Source organism: Mus caroli, chromosome 8 (assembly GCF_900094665.2).
Source record: "Mus caroli chromosome 8, CAROLI_EIJ_v1.1, whole genome shotgun sequence".
Taxonomy (NCBI): Eukaryota; Metazoa; Chordata; class Mammalia; order Rodentia; family Muridae; genus Mus; species Mus caroli.
The window spans coordinates 74,731,323-74,737,928 of NC_034577.1; the positions used below are offsets into that span (position 1 = coordinate 74,731,323).

The 6,606-nt window shown below is 40.9% G+C and overlaps 1 protein-coding gene across 7 annotated transcripts in view; it reads left to right on the forward strand.

Moving 5' to 3' along the window:
* Window positions 1–5,876, forward strand: part of Mgat4d (MGAT4 family member D) — a 33,405-nt gene extending 27,529 nt beyond the window's left edge. For 2 of the 7 annotated variants that reach the window (XM_021170093.1, XM_021170098.2), the window contains exon 11: window positions 2,497–2,595. In XM_021170093.1, coding sequence (XP_021025752.1) covers window positions 2,497–2,541 — 45 coding nt within the window. In that variant the 3' untranslated portion in view covers window positions 2,542–2,595. Of the gene's footprint in view, window positions 1–2,443; window positions 2,601–4,817 lie in introns of those variants that run through there. The other 5 variants (XR_002378542.1, XM_021170096.1, XM_021170097.1 and 2 more) reach the window with 5 other exon arrangements.
* Window positions 5,877–6,606: the final 730 nt, after the last annotated feature.

The following is a 6,606-nucleotide window of genomic DNA, read 5'->3' on the forward strand; positions in this document are numbered from 1 at the left end:
TTATTTAGATCTTGGGGATGAATAAGAACTAAGGGTTGAGGCTTACTAGTGATGTGTTTGTGTGTCAAGTTGACAAGGGGTCAATTGTACTGGCTAGTTTTGTGTCAACTTGACACAGCTGGAGTTATCACAGAGAAAGGAGCTTCAATTGAGGAAATGCCTCCATGAGATCCAGCTACAAGGCATTTTCTCAATTAGTGATCAAGTGGGGAGGTCCCCTTGTGGGTGGTGCCATCCCTGGGCTGGTAGTCTTGGTTCTATAAGAGAGCAGGCTGAACAAGCCAGGGGATGCAAGCCAGTAAGGAACATCCCTCCATGGCTTTTGCATCAGCTCCTGCTTCCTGTCCTTCTTGAGTTCCAGTCCTGACTTCCTTGGTGATGAACAGCAATGTGGAAGTGTAAGCTGAATAAACCATTTGTCCAGGAATAGAAACCCTGACTAAGACAATAGGCAAACATTTTATTATTATACAGCAACCCTAGATATCTTGTAAGACCAAGTCTTACCCCCACCTACACTCTTCCCCCTCTGATGCCTCAGGAAGAACCAAGAGCAAGAAAGAGCAGCTGGGGCTGGCCCCTCCACTGTGTTCAAAGATAGTAAATGAAGGTAAGAAAGTGGTGACCTTGGGGAAAGATCCCTTCCAGATAACTTGTGCATTTGCAATTGTATGAGGCATTATTATTACCTGGTCTTAAATGAACTACAATCCAGGAATCTGGGGCACATTTGTGATGCAGATCTTGAGGCTGAAAGATACAGGCTTTTAATCTGGATCTTGAGAAATAGTGGCCATGAAAAGGTTAGGCCCAGGAAAAGTTGCATATGTCTTTAATTCCAGGGGACAGTGGCAAGCAGATCTCTGAGTTCAAAGTCAGTCGACAGAGCAAGTTCCAGGACAAGCCAAGTTTAGGCAGTGAATGAAATCGTCGAAAACAAAAAGTTGATGAAGATGTAATTGAACAAGAGGGCCATATTTCAGCCTCTGTGTTCCAGAGATATCCAAGGTTGTACTTTGTGCTGCAGCTGGGTTGATTATGTGTAAAAATTACCCAGCTGGTACTAGATTTGAAGGGGTCAGGGAGAGCACCTGAGCCTTGGCATTGTGAGAGGCCATGGAAGGCCATTGGTGAAGGTACAGCCTCAGTTGCAGTTGACATCCAAGACTGAAGGGGTCATGAAAAGAAGTTGAGGCTTGGCACCATGAAGACAGTCAGCCTGTAAGAGGCTGTTGGTAAAGCCTAGTTGAAGCAGAAAACCCCCAGCACATTGGAGATGCCAGTATACCATGGGATGACCACTAAGAACAGCTCAACAGTAGAGTGGAGTCAACCTGAGCTTAGTGTGCTACAGAGGGCAGAGCTGTAGAAGTGACCCAAGTCCTTTATAGGCCATAAGATCATGTGTGGATCCTAGACATTGAAACAAGAAGCTGGAACATTGAAGTTGCCTTGGAGACCCCAAGATGTTAGAGATGCCATAGGAGTGGGATACCTACCAAGGAAAGCACTAACAGGGAGTGGAATCAGCCAAAGAGAAAGAAGTTTGCTGCAGTCAACAAAGATGAAAGAGTTGGAGATCTGGAGGGAGCTTTGACATCAGACATGAAGACGCAGAGTTTTGGAGTTTGCTCAGGTGGTTTTGGTCTTGCTTTGGTCCAGTAGTTCCTCACCATGACATTTTTCAATGATAATGTATATCCTGTGATGTTGGAAGTATGTGATGTGCTTTTTGATTTTGATTTTATAGGGGATGATTAAGTGATTGGGTGAATCTCAGAAGAGACTGCTAACATTGTTGAGACTGTTATAGACTGTGGGGACCTTTAAATATGTACTAAATGTATTTTTCATTATGCTATATTTAGGTATGTCTCCCATAGACTCATGTGTTTGAATAAGCCTATGGAGGCCAGGGAGTGGAATATGTGTTGTGAATATGTTTGATCCAAGGAGTGGCACTGTTAGGAGGTGTGGCCTTGTTGGAGGAAGCTTGTCACTATGAAAGTGGTTTTTGAGACCCTCTTCCTAACTGCCTGGACAGTCTTCTCCTGGCTGCCTTTGTATCAATATGTAGAACTCTTGGCTCCTCCAGCATCACGCCTGCCTGGATGCTGCCATGCTTCCTGCCATGATGATAATGGACTAAACTTCTGAACCTATAAGCCAGCCACAATTAGATGTTGTCCTTTGTAAGAGCTGCCTTGGTTATGATGTCCCTTCACAGCAATGAAACCCTAACTAAGACATGGTTAGATATTTAATCAAATCTTGGTTAGTTCATGACTGATTAAAATGAATGGATATATAATATCTCATAATTAGGTATCATAATTTTGGTATTTTTATCTTATGTTTCAAAGAACATAAAATAGACATAAGTAAACGTTTAACCCTCTACTAAATGTGGTTATATTAATTTTTTATTTTACATTTCTAACAGGATAATTATTACTAGGATTTCTTAAATTTTATAACTTCTTTTAAAATTACCAGACTCATTTTTGGGAAAAAGGCACAGCAAATATCAAATTTTCTTGAATAATACTAAAGAAGAGACTACATTATTTATTTTTTAAATTTAAGCCTTCAATAATAAAGTGAGTATACAAATTTGATCTGTCTGTACTATTATCAGAGGGTGTTTCTCTCACATTGTAGAAAGATCTTGTGTCTTATTTGGGCTTAAATTTGTTATTAGAGTTCCCTGAATGCTTATTACTTAAGTGTTCCAAAACTTTTATATGAAGTAAGCTCCCAAATCTCACTGAGTGTGATGCTTAGCATAAGACTTTTAAATTTACAACAGAGCTACACTACAGTTTTATTAAGAAAATAATTTCATCTCTGGTTACCTAGCTCATAGCGCACACACACACACACACACACACACACACACACACCACACACACACACACACCACACACACACACACACACACGTCCTTTTAATGATGAACCTTAGTTTTTAAATTGTTTGAAATTTGACTAGACCTTCAAATTTAATAAATGCTTTATAGTATATTTATAACAAAACCTTTTTGTATTGATAGAATGGTAATTTTTTAGAATTGCTACAAAATACTCCAAAGGTAACTGCCTTTCAGTTGGTGGGCAAGCAGAGTGCTTTTGTATAATTTGCTAATGTTGTGTTTGTGTGAAAGTTGTTCTCGTTCTTATGCAGTGTGCTGCACATGCATGCGGCCAGACTGTTTCATTTACTTTGAATTTCAGCGAAGCTATGATTTTATTGTTGTTTGAGACAAGGACTCACCATAGAGTACAGGCAGGCTTCAAACTCCAATCCCTCTGTCTCATTGTCCAGAGGGCTGGGATTGCGGGTGGGTATCATCTCACGCTGCTGACAATCAGGATGATTTTGCTTTTTATTAACTTTTGTTATTTTTCCTCTGTGAACGGGTGGGGGTGGGCGTGGGTACATACACAAGTACAGAAGCCTGAGGACCCTCCAGAGCTGGACACACCCATAGCTGTAGCTTCAAGTCCAGTCGTCAGATGTGAGTGCTGGGACTTACACTCAGGTTCCCTGGAACAGCACACTTCACTCTTAACTGCTGAGTCATGTCTGCAGCCCAACATAACTTCTGAATATATGTGCTGTGTGCCTTATAGTGGCTGCTGTGGCGTCTGACCAGCAGCATGTGAAGGAAGGGAAGGATCTCCCATGGAAGGCTTGAGCTGAACAGTTACTTAAGTTTCTGTCCTTGGCCTTTATTAAAGAACTGTGTACATTTTTTTTTGTCTTTTCATCAAAACTACCAGTTAATCTTTCTCTTTTCTTTTATATGTAAATATATATATCTCCAAAGGAAAATGACATGTAACTTTCCCTTAGAATGTAGGGGTGGAAAAAACTCCCCCCCCCAAGTGGTCAAAATTCTTTTCCCACTGTGGCCTATTTTTCCTGCAATTACACAAAATTCAAAATTATTTTCATGTGAAATGAAATAACTAAATTATTTTATACTGATAGCTAAAATTTTGTGCTTCATTAAATTTTATATCTAACCTCTGACTTTCATAATTTATTTAAAAAGAATTATCCATGCATGTTTTCACTCTTTGTTACTCTGACACTTTTATAGATTGTTTACTTTTTAAAAATAAAATAAAATGTGGTTTTCCTATCTTCCTTTTCTTTTGAGGGGCTTTAGTTAGCAGCATACTAAGTGATGGCTTTATTAGGACATTTTATGCAGATTTTCTTGGCCTCCCTCCCCTCCACACTTCCTCCCAGCCCCTGCCCTGACCCTGCTGTCCCTCCCTCCCCCCCCCCCCCCCCCCCCAGCCCCTGCCCTGACCCTGCTGTCCTTCCCTCCCCTCCACACCTTCTCCCAGCCCCTGCCCTAACCCGGCTGTTCTTCCCTCCCCTTTTTCCCCTGTCCCAGCTCTTGTTGTCACCTGCTCTCTGCTCAGAATGGCCCCTGCCCTCCTCATGGTCTCTCTTCTAGTTTAGTGACACACATGCAAGTTGCTCTCAGGCAGCCCACAGCCTTCCCCTCCCCCCCCCTCCCCCCCCCGGCTGCAATGATCATTTACATATATGGTTTCCCAGGAGCCCTACAGATGAAGTCTTCACTGGAAACCTAGTGCTAGCTACAATCACATTGATTACTCACCTGTGGTGAGTTACGGGTTCTGTCAGTACCCAGATCCCTTTTCTATTGTGAGGGGGTGGTGTGATCATGTTAAGAATACAACTATTGAGTGATGTCAAGAAATCACTGCAGAAATGATTACATCCTTAATAATTAAAAAGTTCTTTCTACATGTTACAGACTTCTTATTTTATTTCAGGAATACTGAAGATAAGAAACATACAAGAAGAAACTTTGTCATGCCTGATCTTCTGATATGTCAGTTTCTAATGGTATCTTTCAGAAATTGGAAGAGTGGAAATAGATTAACTAGAGAAAAAAAAAAAGCAATGAACATTTGAATACATCAAATAACTTCTCATGGCAAGGCAAAAGTAGAGATTTTTGTCAGTGATATTTTTAGATTAAAGTGTTAAAGTTTAAAACAGCAAAATTAGAGAAGTTCTAACATTTAAGAACCATATCTTATCGACTTAGCAAGGCCATCCCACAGAAAGCACTAAAGCTCAGAAGCATTCTAGTATCCTGAGCGGGCTGTATGGTAACTGGTCTGTGTGTTATAATTCCTTTTGAAAAGACATCCAAAGAAATAGGAAGCAGAGACTCTATTCAGCCCAGGGCTGGTTGTATCGCCCATCTTTTTGTCTTTTAACGAACACGTTTCAGCTCTAAAGCCACCACTGAGCTCTATGTGAATCCATCATCAGACACTGTGGTGAGGGACATATTTTTGATAGTCATTCATTTTTAAACACATCACAGATGGACCTATGGATTGTTTTGCAGTGTTTATTTTGGGAACACATTGTCTTTCTGTGTTCTTCTGACTGATTTCCGACTGCATTGCTGTTGAGATGAGTTACCTATGTAATAGTATCAGGGGATGCCTGTAAATTCATGTGGAATGCATGAACCCTGGGCACACTTTTTCAATGGTTGAATTTGCTTGTTTTTATGGATGTTGTCTTTGTAAATTAAAAACGCCTCTTTAAAAGGGCTGGAGAGATGGCTCATCAGTTAGGAGCATTGGTGTTCTTCCAGAGGATGGCCAGGGTTCAATTCCTAACACCTATTTGGCAGCTCATAATGGTAACTCGAGTCCCAGGGGATCGACACCCTCACACAGACGTACATGCAAGCAGAACACCAATAAGCACATGAGTTTTAAATGCCTTTTAAAGTGTTTGTACTTGTTTGCTGCAAAGTGCTCTGTGTTGAAGTCTTTTTAGTTCTCAGTGACTAAGCCATCAGTTTCTTACAGGCATCACTCAATAGTTAAGTATTCCATTTACTTTATATATTTTGAACAATAAGATAATTTTTATTTCTTATACTTTAACCAAATATTATGACTTAATTGAGTGTCTGTGTGTCTGTGTGTAACCGCCAGCGGCCACAGGTTACTGGATTCCTGAAAGGAAACCTGGCTATAGAAGGGAAGGATGACATGAGAAATAACGAGCCAAGAAAAAGATCTCTGACCAAGGCTCAATGCTTACTTCTAAGGTCAGAAACTTAAAGGGGGAAAACCCTTCCCAGCGGCCACAGGTTACTGGGTTCCTGAAAGGAAAGCTGGGGATGGATGGGAAGGATGGCGAGAGAAATAACAAACCAAGACAAAGTTCTCTGATCAAGGCTCAAAGCTTAATTCTAAGGTCTGAATTTAAAGGGGGAAAAACCCATCCCCCATTTTACCAGGATCTCGTCAGGAAGACAAGCTCAGCTGCTCAGCAGATAGTGGCTTCTTTTTTTTTTTTTTTTTAACATACCACATGCAAATTTGTTTTTAGTGTTCTGTAGCCTGCACTGTCTTTTTTTTTCTTTTTTTTAATTTATTTTTTATTAGGTATTTTCCTCGTTTACATTTTCAATGCTATCCCAAAAGTCCCCCATACCCACCCCCCCAACCCCCTACCCACCCACTCCCCCTTTTTGGCCCTGGGGTCCCCCTGAACTGGGACATATAAAGTTTGCAAGTCCAATGGGCC